The 18,558-nt window shown below is 43.2% G+C and overlaps 2 protein-coding genes across 2 annotated transcripts in view; one reads left to right on the forward strand and one right to left on the reverse strand.

The window, feature by feature from the left end:
* The window catches only part of LOC144123941 (uncharacterized), a 93,175-nt gene extending 79,424 nt beyond the window's left edge, over window positions 1-13,751 (forward strand). Inside the window, exon 3 of the mRNA XM_077656652.1 lies at window positions 13,565-13,751. Within this exon, the coding sequence (XP_077512778.1) occupies window positions 13,565-13,751 (187 nt within the window). The remainder of the gene's footprint in view (window positions 1-13,564) is intronic.
* On the reverse strand, window positions 1,194-5,656 carry LOC144124754 (uncharacterized). Its single transcript, XM_077657618.1, has 4 exons — window positions 5,527-5,656; window positions 5,095-5,145; window positions 3,159-3,310; window positions 1,194-1,978 (listed from the first exon to the last, which is right to left on the reverse strand). The coding sequence occupies exons 2-4, from the start codon at window positions 5,138-5,140 to the stop codon at window positions 1,622-1,624; spliced, it is 555 nt and encodes a 184-aa protein (XP_077513744.1). The 5' UTR covers window positions 5,141-5,145; window positions 5,527-5,656; the 3' UTR covers window positions 1,194-1,621.
* Window positions 13,752-18,558: the final 4,807 nt, after the last annotated feature.

The raw sequence follows: 18,558 nt of genomic DNA on the forward strand, positions 1-18,558 counted from the left end.
AATGATTTTGATCATCACAAGGCGATTGACTGTTACTTTCCCTCTAGAACCAATGTAGGGTTCTTTCTCTTTGGACTCTTCACTACGGATCGTCATTCTGTAAACATACATGCCTGCATTGCAGTTGCAGGCTGTCGCACTAAATGAACGATACCTTCCTTTGAACTGATTTAAAGCTCTACTTAAGCGTTCCACAGGGCATATCCGTGTCACAGAGCTGTAGCGATGGCAAACAAAAAGAGAATCCGGCCCACGTGAAACAGGCACGTTGATCAAATTCAATTCTTCACTTATAAAAACTGCCAGGGGAAAACGGCGCGCCGGTAATTTCCCACCGGTAAAAAAAAAAGCGGCGGACTATGATAGGCACTGATGCGGGGAAACTGCGACAGCGGGAGCGCATGTCTTTTCTCTTTGTTTGCTTGCGTTCAAATGGTGTTTTTGGTTAAATTTTGCCGTCACTCCCTCGCTATGCTGCTGCGTGAGCTACTTGTGGGTGAATGGTTTTGGAGGATGATGATAGGTGTCGGGCTTCTGGGTGGTGTAGGTTCGTGGTCTGAATGAAGCCTTTGCTCCGTTATCCTCGCAGTTTAAGCCCCATAGTGATGTATTGCTAGGGAACGATTATTGCTTGGTGTTAGCGTGATGGGTATCTCTAAGCTACTATTGAAATAAAACCTATGCCTGGCGAAAACTAAGTCAAAGTTGTTCATTTCACGGGGTTTCTGAATGGAAGCTGTGGAACAACAAACAATTTGTATCATTGAAGTGTCCTGCCTCATCTTTACTGGTACATACAATGCAAGAACTATTGAAGACGTAAGCAATGCCTTTTTAGTGTCTTCACGCCTCAGCCTGCTCGGCAAAAAGAAACTACCGGTGTTAACATCAGTTTCGATATACAGAAAAAGAATTTTCTTACTTCTGGCACCATATCAATCTCTGGGAAATAAATCTCGCGCTCCAAACTTCGGCAAATAGCTTCCATACTTTATAAGCGTTGCAAGAGTGTGTGCAGTTCTTGTTTCTCGCAAAGGATTCAAAGATCGCTTTTCTCATCTGATAAAGAAGGCATCTTTCCGCGGCCATAGGTCAGCAGCAGTGAAGTGCATGCAAGAAAACTGTGTCACTACTGCGGGAAGAAAAATTAGTGCACTTTCCTAACTAAGGTCATGAAATGTTTTTGCGTTGCCTGCAATTTAATACATTTATTTGCCGTATTGAGCAATGGGCACAAGTCAATCAATCAAAAAAATCAAACAAGAGGGCAAAATCAATCTCCAACAAGAAGATAAACTGCGCCTACTCGAGCACGTGGAACGCCAAAAATTTCGTGTTTATATTGATGGCAGCGTTTCTCAATCAGATGTTTTCATGACTAGTGCGATTTTATTGACGAAGTAGATAATACACACCTTAACACAATGGGAAAAAAACTTGCAAATGTTGACAATTAAAGGCGTGTGAATTTGGAGAGCATGTAGTAGCGAGTAAACGGTGAAGGGATCTTTCAAAAACTCAAACTCCTAGCGACAATTCTGCTGGAACCATGACCTGAAAATAATTTTTTTTTCCTCAGTCACCTATGCTGGATTACAGAAAAATCTATTTGAACTTTATTCTAGAAGTTTACATCGTACAGCTCAAGCAGCTTTTCACCTTGCTCAATGAGCCGCATTCCGACTGCATCGACACGCGAGCAAACTTCTTTCAGAAAGTCTTGCGCATTCCGGGAGTCCTGGGAAGAGTAGCTGGCCACCGACTTTTCGAAAATTTTCGTCAGAATCTTCGTAGCTTTATCCGAGACGTTATCTTGTGCGGAAAAAGAAGCGTGATCCTTGATGACATCCACAGCAGCCTTGATGGGCGACACGGCCACCTTCCCGACTCCCTTCACAATTTGCCCGGCTACTTTCCCAGCTGCCTTCACGCCCTCCTTGATTTTTCCAAGCAGTTTACGGATAAAGTACTCATCAACCTGCAAGATAAACAAAAAACGAAATAGGTGCAGAATTGGTGACTCAAATTCATAAGACTCAAGAATTGCTATCACTCTTCGAGCACAAGAAAAAATTTACTGCACGCGTATATTCCGGACCTAGATATGTTTCGGCCTCTAGTTCCTTGGAGAAGACCGCACCTAGCAGACGACTTCAGTAACGCCGCTACATACCGATTGTTTCAGCGAACTTTTTCCGGAATTTCAGAAAAAACATTTAGTGGTAAAATAAAATGGCGGATGTGGGCATCCATGAAACCCATGATATTGGTTAGGTTAATTAATAATTTACAGATTATATTCTTATTAGAACAATTTTGTGTATGTGAATTTGCGACATCGCCTATACGACCGTCACTTTTCAAATACTAAAAGAGATTTTTTTGTTCTTGGTCCACTACCACACATTTCATATTTTACAAATGTTCGCCTAAAGAACCGGTGTAATATGTGGTATATTAGTGACAGGAGGTTGTTTCTGCTGGTTTCTGCTTTCTGAGTTTCTGATTCCTGCTAGTTTAGAAGATGCGAACACTGCAGTCTCGAATATATTTCCACCACACCTTTCATTCATGCCAGCCTTCGGGAACACAATCTATGTCATTAAGGTCTCTAAATGTGAATCTTTGCATATGCAAAATTTTTCGCAATCACTTTTAATGTTTTTGTATTTAGCAATCTTATGAAATCACGTGTTGCATTAGAGGCGCAAAGCGCTCGTGGATTTTATCCTCCCAATATTGCGGGTGTCTGCCAGATTTCCGATAAATTATCTCTTATACTTGCCCTAATGGACCAGGGGCTGTATGTAACAGGAACGCAGTATTTCATTTATCGCTGCCCAACTTACTAAATTCTATTTACAACTAATTGCAGCGTTAACATCGAACCACTAGCTTTTACTAAGCAAAACGCCAATGCCAGGCAGCACGGCACCTCCTTAGCATTATGAGAACGATGACTATTGCAGTACTTTCCTATCAAACTGCCAGTTCACATTAAAAATCTCAGGGTCATATTGATGTATTAATTTTATCTGCAGCTTTTCATTCACAGTTACGTAAGAACGCGAAATGCAGCTAACGTCATGAAAATTTCAACGAGGCTGATCTACCTAAGCGCTGGATACATCATTTACCCATTACTTTCTAATGCTCACCTCATTATCGAGTGTCTCATCCTGAGCGAGTTCACGGGCCACGTAGCGTAGAGCTTGGCCGACGAGTATGGCTTCCACGCCGACGGCTTTGGACTCGGCGTCGATTGGCGTCTCTATGTCAGGATTTCCCCGGCGGATCTCATACGCCGACGCTGGAAGCACAACGTATGTCGTATGAAATGCCATCAGGGATACTTGGCCACAAAAGTACTCTCTTTACATATTTTAGTGGTTTTCTGCACCATCCCTCGTGTGAGAAGAGATTCCTTTCGTTCAATTAGAGAGGGATGCTTCTATACCTTGGTCGTAGAATCTGTATCAGAGGGGGAGCTCATAATCATTCTAACAGTCAGTGGTTAAAGAAATCAAATTTTTTGTTATATCACATGGGCGCAGTGTAAGACAGTGTCTAAGGTCCAAAGACCGGACGTGATGGCCAAAACAGCGAGAGTGCGTGCATAAATACTGAGCGCAAATCTTGTAGAAGTGTCGTCGAGCAGTTGTAATGCTTTCGCAGCAAAGTCACCGCTTCTAGTCACATCTCATTGGAAGAACGTGCTAGCCAAGCGAGCGACGCTGCGACAAGTATGCGCTCAAATTTTCTAACGGTACCTCCTCACAACCCAGTCTAGGTAGATAACACATCATTGGCAGCATATGTTTCTAATTTCTTGCTCCGGAAGTAAGAGCAAAAAGTTTTTTTGTTATCAATAGTTTTCATCTTGGCCAGTAGCAACCAAGAGGGATCTTAATTTTTTTTTGTGAAACGGCTCTTTCCTTTTGTATTCGATCTACTGGCACTTGATGAGGCCTGTGCTTTTTTACCTCGCCACTTTGTAATAGATATAGTGGGTGCTTCGCTTAAGATTTAACGCAGTTAAAAAAATTATTTTTGGGTTAGGAGAGTGTTTTTTATGGCATATCATTACGGGCGGTGTAGAACGAAAGAGAAGCGCTAACACGTTCTAACTAGCAGACTGGTTAACTAAAATTTAACTGTTAACTTTTAACTATTACTTTTAGGCTTCTTAACTATTGAGAGGCCTGTAGCCCACCATAAGTAATATCCATTTCAGTTTTTTTATTTGAAAAAGACATTTACCCTTCGCGCTGTGGCGCAACAAATATTGCCTACATAGCGGCAAAATACATGCGCTTTCAGGTGCTTGCAGGCAAAGCAACCTTTCCAGAGCACGTAATACGTCGAAATAGCCAAAATTTGTTTGGCCATGGTGCCTTGGGTAACGGCGTTTCTGAAAGTTTAAAAACTGATATTGTTTTTACTTATAGCAAACAACACACTTTTAAATAACTAAGTAGCCTAAAAGTAAGTTTTAAAAAGGTAATTACTGAATATTGGTTAACCATCCTTCAAGGTAGCTCATCCTGACTGTATTCTTATGTGTTACACAGCTGGTAATGCTGTGCCAAAAAAAGCGCTCGTCTAAATTAAACATTCTAGTTTTCAAAATTGTGTGAAGCCTTAGGTGAAACATCCTCTATACTGCTAACAAATTCTGATAGAAAGCCTTTGCTTCTCTAGGCACCCCCAGCGCTTCCTTTGGGCAGAAGCCGTTGATGGAGATCGCTTTCGAGAGTGCCGTACATTGTGGTTGTCCACATGCCGCTCACAGATAACCGCAGCGAGTTTGTTAACGCCGTGCTATAAGCAAGAATATACGCAACGAGCACACTGCATTTTCCCTAGTGCTGCGTTTCTACCTAAGTCGCGAATGTAGCAGTTATTTTAGAGTATCTGAGTTTTACAGAATCAAAGCATATGCAGTGAATTTTCCATACTCAGTCTGAATCGCTATCAAATCTGCGCTAAAGGGGTCGTTTGGTCTCTACACTCTAGTGCAAACTGCCAGCTTGTCACGATGTTTCAATTTTTTTTTAATGGAATTGAATGCTGGCTACCAGCTTCTATACTCACCTACAACGAAGCAAAGAGCGCAGAATGCAGCCAAGGTTGTCTTCATCGTGCCTGCAGAAAATATTTGCAGTGAGAAGGCATTAGAAAGTTTAAATACGCATTGTTATGTTCTTTTGAATTAGAGTCCAGATGGAAGCTGAGTATAAGGGAACACGAATCAATCTTCCAATTTCCAATCTTCTTTCACAATAGAGGACCCGCGTTTGCATGCTCCAAGATATTAGACATCTAGGTAATTCTTAAAATATGGGAGTGTTCCCGCCTCCTCAAGAGCCAAAAGAGTGGTACAAAATCGTCTCAAGTAAAGCATTAAAGCTTTATTCAGTTATGATTCTGTGTATATATTATATTTTCCAATTCATCAGAACGCTGGGGGCTTCTTTAACAGGAAACATTTCTTTCCCGAAAAAGACAGCAGCGAAGCACGCTCACCTTTTGAAGAGTCGGGTCGCAGTAACACCTTGCTTCTGCTTTCTCATATAGACAACACCCCTTTTATAATTTTATGAGCCGACGTGTATCACGTGTTCCTACCGCCAGGGCTGATAAATACCGGCGATCTGTAAAAACCTGCGGTCAGTTGTCCTGAGTCCTAATCACGCAGGAAGTATTTCTAACGCCCTCTCTTCAAATGCTCCATCGGCAGTGTGTGCATCGAGTTCCCGGTATTCACGACAAAGAAAGGAGGCGCCTGCTATCTTGAGTGCGATTGTTGCCCTAGGATTCAGTGTATTTTTGCTGCTTCTTTTTTGCCGATTTTGCCTAGATAGAAGAACGTTGCGCGCAATTTGTCACTGTACGTCTTACATAACGGAATGCAATAACGCTATCTATGCAATAAGGGTTTTGTGCCTGCCACTGGTACGACGCGAATCGTGCTACAGGTATGTCCGAGATATGCGTACGTTTCCCAGGAGAACAAAAAGATAGGCACGTATACATCTGTGCAATGCTCCCGGCTTTCAAAAGTATAACGACGTAGACAATCGTAAGCAGTATAAATTCATTTTTTCTTCATAACACTGATTTCTCCCGCTAAAAGCGCATACCAAAATTTGGCACAAATATTTTCATCCTCTATAATGGTTGCCAACTTATGAGTATGATCCCAAAAACTAGTAAGATGGCATGTGCAATGAACCCGTTTATTTTACTGCCACAAATTGCTGCGTGCCCTACTAGTGGCGGTAAAACAAATTTCTAAGGCTTTCACACTATAGTCCAACACCGGGCCGTAGGATCGCCACGTACTCGACCGGGGCTACACCATTACATGGGTAGAGTTCATCAAGGCTAACTTAAGCCAAATGGTGTACCATCCCCATAAAACAATTCGGCCAGAAGAGCCTTTCATTGCGCGCGAAACTAACAGATGCCAATGGCATTCTACCTTTCCTTCACACCAATGGTAATCAACAGTACCTGTCGAAGCACATCGGGGGAACAGTGGCTCATGGTCCATCTATCCTCCTAAAAATTGTATCTATAATCATCTTCTTCTCTGCTTCTGCTTCCAATCATATCACCCTCCAAAGAAATAGCTTTAAAAAGAAACAAACTGCTTTAATAAAATAGGTCTCTTTATAATAATTATGGTCGGGGACAGCGGTGTTGAGGCTTCAGCAGAATAGACTGTCATGATGCAGCACAAACTGGCGCAGAGCACGGTCAGATGGGGAGGAGTTGAGGCGGTAATTAATAGAGCGCAGCTCAGTAACTCGTCGCTGTTCATCACCAACGTGAGAAGAGCAGAGAGCGAGAACAGGTCGGTGGCGCAGGCAATGTCAGTAAGAAGGGTCAATAGGTTATCGGGAGAGGCAATGACCATCGGTGTGTAGCCGACCGGACTTAAAGACCACTGTGTAGTCGCAGTCTTGTAGGCGTAAGGCTTAGCGACCTAGCCGGCCAGTAGGATCTTTCAGAGAGGTCAGCCAGCAGAGCGCATAATGGTCTGTGACAACCGTAGATAGCGGCCGTATAAAAACGGGAGAAATTTGCCAACGGCGCACATGAAGGCAAAGCACTCGCGTTTCGTGATGGAGTAATTGCGCCCTGATGTAGAGAGAAGGCGGCTGGCGTAGGTGATGACAAGGTCAGAACCAGATTGCGGCTGAGAAAGGACAGCGCCGGTTCCATGACAGCTGGCGTCAGTGCTGACTTCAGGGTGAGCGACCACATCAAAGTGTGCCAAGACGGGCGACATGGGGAGCTTTGAGATTAGTACGGCAAAGGAGTTTTCTTGTAGGTGTTCCCACGCGAAAGGCGTGTTATTTTTGAGCAGATCACAGAGGTGGCGGGAGATATCAGCAAAGCCTGGCACAAATCCATGCAAGTATGTTTTTGGTTTATGGTTTATGGGGGCTTTACGTCCCAAAGCGACTCAGGCTATGAGAGACGCCGGAATTTCGACCACCTGGGGTTCCTTAACGTGCACTGACAACGCACAGTACACGGGCCTCTAGAATTTCGCCTCCATCAAAAGCCACACAATTAGGAGCACAGCCACAGGAAGCTCCGCACGTCGTTGCTGAAACGTGGCACCGGTAAGCCTTTTACGGCTCGGATCTTAGCTGGATCAAGGTGAACACCCGTGGCATCGACGACATGGCCCAATACTGTGATTGCGGGAATTGCGGGTAGAGAGTTCTTACTGGCCTGACTGAGAGCGGGGCGAGAAGCGGCGCTGAGGGTGAGGTCGGTCAGGGTCAGGCCTTAAGGTTTCGTATGGGCGGATGCCAATGAATAGTGTGCTCTTGTAATGCAAATTTACTCCACGTTGAGATATTTTTCTAAACATTTCACTAACAATGCTCCCACTTCAAGTTACTGATAAATTTGCCATCACCCAGCTATTCGTATTAGCTTAGTTGGGTGAGTGACTGCTCTGCTGAAACGGTTGTCCCTGTTTCGTACGCCGAGCCTGGACGAATTTCTTTTTCTTTTATCTACAAAGTTTCTGTGGAAGCTGTATAGTTTTCCTCTGCAGCCGCATGGCTTCGCTTGGGAGGATGCCAATAAGTAATTTGCTTTCTTGTTATCTTCAGATGTCGACGTTCGCAGCACTATCATGCTGATATACTTTTGCCTATGTACATTTTATACTTACTATAATTTGTGCCACTGTCATCATCTTATGTAAACTCTAAATTTAGAATTTTTGTGCTGTACTGGCTCTCTTGCTAGCTTATAACACTTTTTTTGCATTCACCTTTGCACATTTGGTACATAATATATAAAATGATATATTTCACAAAAGGACTATTTCTATAGCTAGCCGCCTCGGGCCGACATTGGAACAAAAAGCCGTACTAGTATGATTGCTCTTGAAAACTTTTCCCGTGCGTGAGTGTATTTGTAACGGAAATCTGAACGACTAAATCTGCACTGTTTCCGGCGTCTCCGTAGACGCTACTTTGACTCGATATTCTACTGACGTCGTCGAGAATTCGTAACCAAGAGCATATTGAATTAGAATGTCGCCATATAGACGACGGGACTCCGCGGTCAATATAGTCCACCACAAGCAAAGTGGCCTCTATAAGAATATAGAGGCATATTCAGCGGGCGAACAAAGTCTCTCCTATGGCGTGATTTTTTTATCAGCCCCTTACGGCACTTTAGCCTTTACAATCTTGTCACTGGCGAGAGCCGCAGATGCCAGGGAAGCAGAATTATCACGAGTGCAATGTGACGACGGCGACAGGGCGTTCAGTTTTATGCCGCACACAATATAGGGAAAGGAGACATTGTTCTATAAAGCAATTGATACAGAATGATTCACGTGTGCAGCTGAATATTTTTATCACTGTCTTTTTCCAGGAATTCTAATCCAAGGTGGCAATAAAATGCGAACCTTTCCGAACATTCATAGCGTTTGTGCTTCACTTACATATTTTCTTACGGGTACATATTCAGTAACTGCTGAAAGACATTGGATGGTTTATGTGGTTTAACGTCTTAAAGCGACTCAGGCTACAGGGGACGCCGTAGTCAAGGGCACCGGAAATTTAGACCACCTAGGCCTCTTTGACGTGCACTGACATCGCACAGTACACGGGCCTCTAGAATTTGGCCTCCACCAAAATTCGACAGCCGCAGCTGGGATCGAACTCGCAACTTTCGGGTCAGTAGCTGAGCGCCATAACCACTGAGCCACCTCGGCGGCCTCAAAAGACTTTGAGTGAAGTGAAACATCTTTTGGGGGCTTCTTCCGAATAATCAGCTGTTCGCTCTTGTAACGACCTTTTATATCAAAAGTCTTGTTGCTGACTTCATTCATTTAACTATATAAAAAGATTCTAGCCGTCGTTTTTCTTAATTTCATTCGGAGCGTTCCGCGCATTCTAACTACGGCTGGCTGCTTAGGCGGAAAAATATTCATGATATTTCACTGAGGTTTATAATTATGTGCCTTCTAAGCGACAGCCGTCGTTCTTGAAAGCACCTTAATTGACCCCGCTGCAGTGACAGAGCTAAGAGGGATACAAACCCGAAATTTGGCCTGTTGAAGCTTAACAATTTAACAATTTTTAAATGCTACACTAGGTGACCGCTTTTTTTGCTAATGAAAGGATGTGTACAGGCAGGTCCGGTGCCTGTCTGGCGGTCACTCCGCCGATATTCGACAGCAGTGCGGCCTCCATGCACGCTGGAAATTTCTGGTCACTGGAAGCGCCTAACAAAGCCGTAGTCAAAAAATGTTTTTTTTATGATCCTCTAAGTTTTAAATGCGCATTTTCTTTATGAACACGTCAGTCTCCAATAAGAAGTGTTAGCAATAAAATACAGTTTGCCACAGAAGGCACGTTTCGGGTGTATAGCCATCACTCCATTGTGAAAGAATGCTAATTCTGAGCGTAGTCAACTCCCACCAGCATATTAAAAACGTTTTGCGCTATGCCATGTAGTGATATTAAATCATCACAGATATTTATTGTAAAAATCGCGATGCATCACGGCGGTCTGGTCTTCTGGTTTGCAGAGCAAGGTGGACATCATGCAACAATCAATATTGAGCGAAATTTGAATGCTGTAATTTCTTATAATAGTTTAATTGCAGATACTGCAATCCACAAAGGATTTTGGGGAGGATTGAAATACAACATAGCAGTACATAAACGCAGGCGACAAAACACAACGAGAAAAAAGTACATTTTTTTCGTGATAACACAAACAACGTCGTTATTCTATAAAACGTCGCATAAAAGTAAGCGGCACCTTTGAGCATGAAAAAATTATGAGAAATTAGAAGCAAATAAGGACAAGAAAGGCTGTGTAACTTCGATATTAAGTTATTCCTTTGTATTACGGTGCTCGGAAAAAAAAATAATGTTTAAAACAATCGTTATTTACGCAGAAGTGTCATGTTAGTTGATCGCTGTGCCTTGTGGAATATACAGAAGAGAATATAATGACATCAGAGAGGTTAACATGCCCAGAGAGGAAAATGTCCCTCTATAAGCTGATACATTAACTTTAGTCGAGAAACTCGCTTACGCTCTGTTAGTGCGGGCAAGTTGGCTTGTTTTAAAAGCGCTCTAACTGAGCTGCGGGAGAAGTTATTGTAAATGAAGGGAACTGCTATTCTCTCCACTTGTTAGCGCTTTTTGACATTAGATTGCATAAAGGAATCACAAAAAATGGCTGGGTAATCTAGTACTAGACGTATTATTGTGTTATAGGCTTCTAAACAAACGGGGCATGTGGACAGTTTTAGGGCTCTTCGGAGAAAAAAAACATTTTACAGTAGCTATTAGTAGTCTCTTTGTGTTGATTCAATTTGACATTTTTAGCTATCTTCTTCTGTTCTGTTACCTCAGGTATAAAAATGGCGTTAGCCATGTAATTCAATTTCAGCTTACTCTTTTTGTGAGTAATGCACATGAAAACGGCTTACTCAAAATGCCGACATTTGTCTGTCGTCTCACCAGGCAACGACCTTCTGAAATGCATCATTTAACAATATTCCATCAGAAGGGCTTTATATTTCTAAGCACAAAACACAATAATCTGAATAGAATTTTAATTTTACGGGAAGGTCGTTTACAACCTCATCAATGTAGAGAAGAAAAAGGACAGGCCCAAGAACCGAGCCCTGGGGAACGCCAGAGTAAAGAGAAAGACCGTCAGAGTCGTGATTTCTAAAATGAAATAAGGTAATCTTAGCTCAGTTTGCCCGCCGCGGTGGCTCAGTGGTTAGGGCGCTCGACTACTGATCCGGAGTTACCGGGTTCGAAACCGACCGCGGCGGCTGCGTTTTTATGGAGGAAAAACGCTAAGGCGCCCGTGTGCTGTGCGATGTCAGTGCACGTTAATGATCCCCAGGTGGTCGAAATTATTCCGGAGCCCTCCACTACGGCACCTCTTTCTTCCTTTCTTCTTTCACTTCCTCCCTTATCCCTTCCCATACGGCGCGGTTCAGGTGTCCAACGATATATGAGACAGATACTGTGCCATTTCCTTTCCCCCAAAACCAATTAATTAATTAAAAGCTCAGTTTGTAGACCGACTGCTCGAGTGAAACGGAGGTCCCGGGTTCCAACCTTGTACCAGGATGAATTTTTCTTTAACTACGTACGAAGTTTCTGTGGTAGTTGTATATATTTTATTTGTAGCTGTATGGCTGCCCTTGCGTGGATGCCAGTGAGGAATTCGCTTCTTTTTACAAATGTACTCCACCTTGGGGGAGGCACCTAAAAAAATTTGACCAACTCGTTGAATTTCATTTGCCGCACTGTATATATATCAATTTTCCTCGTTTCGCGTAGCATCGTCACTGAAATCACGTTTACTGCTTCTCCGTCAGAAAATAGACCAACAGCGTTTGTAATTACTGCGTTAAAAATCCTAGCGACACCATTTTTCAAATACGCAAAGCGAAGAGCCAACTCAACGTGCTTTGAAATGCACATTTGTGACGGCCGATGATTCGAACAACATTGCCCAGGAAGAATATTTGTAAACTGGTCCCTGCCTTACACTTGGTGAAGGTGCGCCTTGATCCGCCATTGCCTCTTTCCCAGCTTCTGCGTCGAGTTGCGTTCCGGTCGCCGCTTGTGTGCTCTAACCGCAATGTCCCAAAAGGAGAATGCTGACAGCCCGGGTTCCTCTCGGTTGCCCTGTACTACCTCCGCCATTTGGACCCTCAGCAGACGCCAACGCGGTCGTCAGATGTTTGCTGGCCCCCGCGGTGACGAAGTCGACCACTGACTTGACCACTACGACCGCGTGAGCTCTTTCAAACAAATGGGACGACTTCCTAAAACTTCTAAATGTGTCCTGCTACCTGAGCGGTGCCAAACGCCCATGGTCCCTCAATCACGAGAGGGATATTCTGGACAGGTCCTGTTTCAATGAAGGTTTCGGCAGATTTTCAGCGCTCCGGGTGTTCGGGCTGAAGTCGCCGAGAAGATGCTTGATAACAGCACTGAGCGCCCAACTCAGTCGTAGACTCCCTAAATTTAGGATGTACTCGCTCTTTGTCGACGTGTCAGTACCTCCATGACCGAGGCCGACCATGTTCTCCGCGTCCTGAAACACATCGCCTTTACTGCATTCAAAGCGCTTTCTGTTCAAAACCCTACCTCCCATCATCACAACCTGTCATCTTCTCGACCAATTGCAATCCATCCGTCTGCAACATGCCCCGACTGCCTCCCTTTAGCCTGCCCACTCCGATCTGCGTGCGTTAATTCGGATGCTCATTTCTCAGGGACTTCTCGCTCACGGGTCTTCGAGCAGCAAGAGCCTGGGACTCCTGCACAGTCATCTGCTGGTGCCGACGTTTGTAGCATTATCAAAGAACAGTCGACGTCGCTGATATTCTCCAAGGGGAATCGCCCTGGCTCTTGCACATTACGACGCCCAATACATCTTTGGCGACTCCAAAATGGCTCTGTCCAGCTTTGACAGGCGCAGGATTTACACCCTGCCAGGCAATTGTTGCACTTCTTTTGTTGACACAGACAGCGCTCGTCTGTGTCGTGTCTTCCTCGTAGTCTCTGGCAAAGTGCGCGCTGTTCTGTTTTAAAATGACTTACCAACTCGCCCAAGCATCCGTTTAAACGAATTGTGGAACACCCCTGCCAAAAAATTTACCGCGCAGGGTAGAGCTCCAGTGGGTGCCGGCTCACTCTGGGAACGCTTGAAACGAGGCTGCCGATAAATTCGCTCCAGGCTTGATTTGCCGTCCTCAGAGCAGTCTCGATCAAGGATTCTTAAGGGAGCGGGCGCACACCTTTAGAGAGCTCACGCAAATACTCCGTTTGCACAGTCGAACTTACCCCTTTCCCACCCCTCTCTTACGCATTCCCAACAGATCCTCTTCAAATTCCTCCAGACCCGCTTTCTGTCATCCCCTCAGCTGTTATACCACTATTATGGCACGTCCCTTGCATGCTCCTGATGCGGGAACCCTCACGCCACACTCTCCCAAACACATTTCGGCTGCTTTGCTGACTCTCCCCCGCAGGGACAGCACGCCATCTCGAGCTGGGAGGACTGGGAGGTCCTGCTCACGCCTGCAGACCCGACATCGCAGCTTCCTCCGGGAGCTCGGGCTGCCGACGTCATGTCCCGACATCACCAAGATGATGCAGAGCGGGACCGTGCAGTGGCCCAGGGACCCAGCAGGGTCTAAAACTCACTTGCAGCAATAAAGTTTTCTGTTACCAAATGTTACACTGGTCTAGCGCGAGCACTTCGTACCGCGCCACTGACAACTTCGTCGTCTTCGTTACTATATAAACTGACAATAGTAGCTCCAATTGCATTTAATATTGATATCCTTATTTTAAAACAATGCTTTTTTTTATTTGGTATGAGGACATTTCTCGCGTTTTGTCCAAATGGTTTTATCCAGCTCGTAGTATCCTGTAGTCAAATATATAGGATGTTGCCTGCTGCTAATCCATAGGGTTTATTGAGAGCCAGAAAATATATTTAGCTCTTGGGCATTCAGAATTATTACTTCAGAAAACCCATAGAGATTGTATAAATTTGAGGCCTTGATATCTATTAGGTAACCGCACGAAGGGTACGCATCAATTATGACGATTTTCGTGCATGTCGCTCATGTCGCACAATGTTCACTGAAAGGAGGATTGATGTTTTGCGGGTACTCCCATGTTGCGACGTCAACAGGACAAGTTTATACCAGCCCGGCGAATACTGGCACGATCACGAGATGCGTGCCAGCCGCTGCGAGCCTCGCGCGAGTGCGCAGCCCAGCCAAGCCAAGCGGACAGTCCATGTGGCTACTGCCTACAACATCTCCCCGGACAGAAAAGCAAACTCTTGGGACGAGAGACACGATGTCCACACCTCGTGTGCCGGTGGGAGGTGGCAGCGCAGGTTGTTTGTGAACCTTCAGGAAAAATTGAAGTCCCAGGGAGATATTTCTTGTATACGATCTCTTGGTTGTCTCTCTCCTCTTCCGCAGGCTTGAGAAACGGGATAAGATGGATTCGATTTCGCCGTATAGTGCTTTTAAGATATCAGCAATTGTGCCGCATGTGTTTTAAAATTTATTTAGGATTAAGGCTAGGTGAGTGCATCTTATAATTTTACCATTGGGAAATGCTCGACAAATGAGTATTGTTAACAAAGTAATTATTCATTTATCTCTTTTTTTTTATCTCTGCAGAAAACGCGCTCAGCCGTGTATATGATGGTGAAAAATGAAGATGAAAACTTTGATTCAAAAGTTCCTTCTTACTTGAACAAAAGAAACGTGCGCGTCTTTCATGAAGTCCTGAGAGGCCAGTTACGTGTACACCGTGACGGGAGACTTCACTTTATGTTTTGCCACGAAATTTTCCCGGTGCGAAACATTTCATCGGGTTAAACATTTGAGCTGAACCTGGTGCAGAATTGCATGAAGTTCGATGTCACCAAACTAAACAGGAATTTATATGGTGACCATTTGACGCATTTGACCATTTAACGCAATCAACCTGAATAAATTGTTCACTTGGTTATCCTTCGTTTCCCAGCCTTGCAATCTCTAACATTTATTCCCAAATTGCTTCATTGTTTCTCTTTACTATTTTTCTCTACTGTTTTCCCGCAACTTTTCTCTTTGTTATAAAGCGGCACCTTGGTTCTGAGAGTTAAATTCAGCATTTGCCCGCGATCAGAACTTCTTTTTGTACGGCATATTTCACACGCTAAATGGGCAGAACATTACGCTTCTTGGAACAGACACATATTTGCAGGTGCAGTGTGTTCTTTGTTATGATTATCAGGCATCGATAGGCTAGTGCATATGTGGACAATGAATTGGGTCTTTTATCTTGGTTGTGAGAGTTGATTCAGTATTTGCGTGTGATAGCCGCCTTTTTTTACGGTCTATTTCAGTTGCTATTAAGCCAATGCATACATGGAGATACGCATGGCAGAACAATAGGCTTCTTGAAACAAAGGCGTAGTTGCAGGAGCAATATGTTTCTTGGCTTAACGCATTTACCTCTTTTTTATGAATAGCAGACATTGATAAGCCAGTCCTTATGAACAATTAATTGGCAATTTTAAGGAAAATAGTTCCTGCTGTAGATATCCTTCGCTTTGCTATCTATTGGGAGATGTTTCAACGTCGCGAGTAAGGCGATTGCACGTTATCTGGCGAGGAGACGCCTACTGGGTATTTCCACGCGGAAAATCGCACTTCTGTTTTTCAAAAACCTTTTCTGGCGGAGGAACGGGTCCAGCCATTTATGAGTAGCTTATATTTTTACAGTTATTTGTTTCACAACAGGTTCAATAGTCGCCCTTTTTTTCATGAAATAGTGAAGGGCTACCATTATCTTCATTTCCTCCTCAAAACGTAGGCATATCGCTTTATTTTACGAGAAAAATCTTTCATTCCTTTCCTTCCTTTCATTTGATGTTGTTTGTAAGTATTTCCAACAGCGAAGTGTTTTTCTAGAAAATCAAATTGCTCTTCAGCTAAAGCTCAGTTCACACAGCTCGTCTAGAGAAGTTACGTCATTTTATATAAGAACATTTGAGAGGGCCCTGCCGTTTTCTCCACAATATGCAATACTTCTTTTCTGTTTTGCGTTCGCTTATACTGCGCTTTTACCTATAGTATTCATGCTTTTGGGTAAAATTTATCATGCTTGGTTACCTGCCATCCGGCACGTACAAAAGACAAGGCATATTCCTAACAACTGACCTTTAACACATCATATGACTTTTCTTCTGCAGAAAAATAGCCATTATGTAGCCACGATTTATTTCTCCTTACGTTTTATTTTTGTTTACTTCATCATAAACTACTTTAGAATCATAACGCAAAAAACTTTGTGACAAGTTGCCGATATCTACTTCTAAATGCTCGCGTCTGTTGCGGCAAACTAAAATTTTTTTGCCAGTGAATAAAGTATGGTATCCTGCATTGCGAAAGGAATCATGTGCGTCTTGTTGCATTCAAAACAATCTTGAAAGATTTGTTTTCTTTTTCACATGAAAAAAATTTCGGTACGTTTTGCTTTTCTGTGTGATTTCTTTATTTCTCACACCCTGTTCTCAAGGGCAGGATTATTTGACATTGGTTTCTTTTATTTTGAGGCAACTGTGAACTATAGTAAGGTACTTTTATGGAATTATTGATGCGATTGGTTCATTCGTGCGATGCATAGCCAAATATTTCTTTTAAAATTTCTCCATCGCTCGTATCGCGCAATGAAGACTTGAGCAGAAAACCGATGGGGAACATTTTTGATGGCAGAAGAGATCTTACCGGCAAAAAAAAAAAAAAATCTGGCAAGGAGAGATCTCCGAATATGTTAATTGTTAAACTGAGATCTCACGATATATGAAGAACGTGGGTTCACAAAAAATAGACTTGTAAAGAATCCGCTTGTCTAAAATTTCAATGTATGTAAAATCATTTGAATTGCAATTGAATAGGCTGGTGCAGATGTAATTCCGATACCGCGCTTCGACTCTGAGACCCTTTTCTATTTGACAATATCCATGCTAACTTTGAGTTTTGTAATAATATCAGGCTTGATTTTCAAGTGATTTCTTTCGTATTGTTCTCATCTGTTTAGTTTCCCGACTATAAAAATCATGGAAGATTGCATATCAAGATTTGAAGGTTTCAAAAAATGCAAAATTTGGCAATCGCTAGTGTGGATTGCTGCAAGTATTACACATGAAAGGCGTTATTCGAAAAATTTAGTCTCCAAATGATTCAAGTGCAGGGAACAGACTGCAAAAACAATCTGACGATAATCATGCCAACGCGTATGGCACCAGGAATAGAATTTATTGAAAAGTGTTATCAAATTTAAGGAAAATCAATCAGCATAGTCATTGTGTGGATCAAATATTGGCCAGGAAGAAATTAACAATGCCCATAGTGTATTTGGGATTCTGGTACAGCTAACGGAAAACCTTAGCATAAAACCTACCTGCGCATACAAGCGGCTGCGTTGTTTCAGAAGTCCCAGTGAAAAGAACAGTAAACGTTGTCTGTTTTTTTTTTACTCCTTGGCCCTTTCGCCCAGTTCTTAATCCCTTCCTTCTCTTGTATTGTGCGATGTCAGTGGACTTTAAAAAAACTCAGGTGGTCGAAATTTCCGGAGATCTTTCCTTTACGATGCCCCTGATAGCCTAAGTCTCTTTAGGACGTTAAACCCCCATAAACCACACCTTTCCCTGCCTTCACGGTACGGCCAAAGTTCCCATGAATGTTGTTATCTTTACCGGTGCCTACAAAAGCCTCAGCAAGCTGAAGTTATACAGTGTATCCACCAGCAGTCATAAACTCCAACAAATGCCACTAAGGAAACGGTTGGATGTTTTAGGAGCGCCCCGGGAAACATAGATTTTAGTGCAACAAAAGGGTACTAGGGAGAAGAATTTCCTAAGCCTTTACCGTAAAAGGAACGCCAAAAGAAGGCTCCTTAAATAGATACATGGCATCTTTTTTGCATCGCACATTGTTCTGGCATGCACTATGTTGGTCAGCGCAGTGCAGTTGTTGCAACGATATGTTTGTGAACATAACTCTAATTCATTTTGAGTATCATTCGCAAAAAAATGTACAGGAGAAGTGAAAAAAATACGACAGGGTCGGATCACGTTTTTTTTTTCTCTGCCCGTGCACTTTTTTCCGCGTCGCGTTTGTATCTCAAGATCAGTGCCCACGACCTCCGAATTGCACGTCCGGTGCTGTACCAGACGCAAAGGAGGTCGCGTGTTGAGATCCCAAATTTGGTATTGTTCTTTTTTCTGCTCCTTTATAATTAATTTCCTGTAAGCAACAGATTAATTGAGGTAGTATGCTCCCATCGTTCAGCACTACAAATTCGAAAATGATAATAATAAACATTCCCCTATGCACCCCGGTTCCAGTGATTTGTTGGCTTCCCTCTTAAGTTTGTCAAACGAGCCCCTTATTTCTCTTCTCTTGTTTGCTAATATATATATATATATATATATATATATATATATATA

This window comes from Amblyomma americanum, chromosome 3 (genome assembly GCF_052857255.1).
Source record: "Amblyomma americanum isolate KBUSLIRL-KWMA chromosome 3, ASM5285725v1, whole genome shotgun sequence".
Classification (NCBI taxonomy): Eukaryota; Metazoa; Arthropoda; class Arachnida; order Ixodida; family Ixodidae; genus Amblyomma; species Amblyomma americanum.

Excerpts from the sequence above, each read along its gene's own strand:
- LOC144124754 (XM_077657618.1), bottom strand. The coding sequence starts at position 5,140 with ATGAAGACAACCTTGGCTGCATTCTGCGCTCTTTGCTTCGTTGTAG. Across the intron at positions 3,311-5,094 it reads CGCTCTTTGCTTCGTTGTAG|CGTCGGCGTATGAGATCCGC; the intron begins GTGAGTATAGAA and ends TTGTGCTTCCAG. Across the intron at positions 1,979-3,158 it reads ATGAGACACTCGATAATGAG|GTTGATGAGTACTTTATCCG; the intron begins GTGAGCATTAGA and ends TTTATCTTGCAG.